The following is a 1,643-nucleotide window of genomic DNA, read 5'->3' on the forward strand; positions in this document are numbered from 1 at the left end:
GTACAAGCCAACCTTGGGAAGTTTAAACTCACCGCTGGGAAGTTTTATGGAGATGCAGTGCGAGACAAGGGTACGTGCGTTTAATTAAAAAATACGCTGTGGGAACCATCTCAAGAGTTGGGGATTTGCCATGCATGGCAATTGAAGTATTTTTTCTTTGCAAATGGAGAAAAAATGTAAGTTTGAATATTCTACTAATATCTTTACAGGTCTACAAACTAGTGAAAATTCTAAATTTTATGCTATCTCCTCACGATTTAAACCATTTAGTAACAAAGGGAAGACTCTGGTCATTCAGTACACTGTGAAACATGAGCAGAAGATAGATTGTGGTGGGGGATACGTTAAGATTTTTTCCTCAAACTTGGATCAGAAGAACCTAAGTGGAGATTCACGTTATTACATCATGTTTGGTGAGTTTATAGTTATTTCTTCATTACTAAAATACAGTCACTGCTGTTGTGGAAATGGTAGAAAAAACATTTAAAAAAAAAAAAAAGGATGTTGTGACTGTAAGGAGTTAGCTCTTCCATGCTTGAGAGATCTCTAAATATGTATTAACAAAATACATATTTATGCAAACATTTTGAGCTGATTTGAAGGACATAACTGAAAATGATTAGAGTGAGCTTAGAATAGAAATAGTTGTTCAGCAGGATTTTTTTTTTTTAAGACCTTTAACTGAAACAACATACTGTAGGCCATTATCTGCCTTTGTACATAGTTTTCAGTGACTTAGTGAAATTTGTACATTCAAATGTCAAAGTAAAATTTGTCACTGTGCATCTAATACAATTATATAGTTATTCAGCTTGTGCCATAGATAATTTTTATTTTGCCTGGATTTTTGTTTTCTGTGTTAGTTTTCTAATCTAATTCTAAGGTTGGAGACTTAGAGTAGAAGTCTCTTAGGTCTAATTCTAAATTAGAGACTTTGAGTAGAAGCCACATCATCCATTAAAAATGGAGCGGAATACATCAAAATACGTGGAATGGGGGAGACGTCTAGCAGTATTAGAAGGAAAAGGTAAACAATCTGCATTTTTCTGCAAAGAAGTTAAGGATACAAAACATATAATCTCTTTGTAGGGCCAGATATTTGTGGATCTGAGACAAAGAAAGTCCATGTTATCTTAAATTACAAGAATAAACCCCATCCAATCAAGAAACTGATCAGATGCAAGGTAAATACACGTATCTGGGTACCGAGCCCCCTGAGCTGGGAGATATGGACGGGGAACGGAATGAAGCCCCCATAATCCAAGGGGAAGTGGTTAGCGACCTGCTCCACCACTTGGACACACACAAGTCTATGGGGCTGGATGGGATCCACCCGAGGGTGCGGAGGGAGCTGGCGGAAGTGCTCACCGAGCCACTTCCAATCCTTTACCAGCAGTCCTGGCTAACCGGAGAGGTCCCAGATGAATGGAGGTTAGCAAATGTGATGCCCATCTACAAGAAGGGCCGGAAGGAGGATCCGGGGAACTACAGGCCTGTCAGCTTGACCTCAGTGCCAGGGAGGTTATGGAGCAGATCATCTTGAGTGCCATCACATGGCACGTACAGGACAACCAGCTGATCAGGCCCAGTCAGAATGGGTTTATAAAAGGCAGGTCCTGTTTGACTAACCTGATCTCCTTCTA

At 39.7% G+C, this 1,643-nt stretch overlaps 1 protein-coding gene across 1 annotated transcript in view; it reads left to right on the forward strand.

Moving 5' to 3' along the window:
* Positions 1 to 3: 3 nt before the first annotated feature.
* Positions 4 to 1,643, forward strand: part of EPS15L1 (epidermal growth factor receptor pathway substrate 15 like 1) — a gene marked incomplete at its 5' end in the record, with an annotated part of 54,673 nt that continues 53,033 nt past the window's right edge. Inside the window, 3 exons of the mRNA XM_009284039.2 lie at positions 4 to 70; positions 210 to 413; positions 1,090 to 1,184. Coding sequence (XP_009282314.2) covers positions 4 to 70; positions 210 to 413; positions 1,090 to 1,184 — 366 coding nt within the window. The remainder of the gene's footprint in view (positions 71 to 209; positions 414 to 1,089; positions 1,185 to 1,643) is intronic.

This window comes from Aptenodytes forsteri, unplaced genomic scaffold (assembly GCF_000699145.1).
Source record: "Aptenodytes forsteri isolate BGI_AS27 unplaced genomic scaffold, ASM69914v1 Scaffold471, whole genome shotgun sequence".
Classification (NCBI taxonomy): domain Eukaryota; kingdom Metazoa; phylum Chordata; class Aves; order Sphenisciformes; family Spheniscidae; genus Aptenodytes; species Aptenodytes forsteri.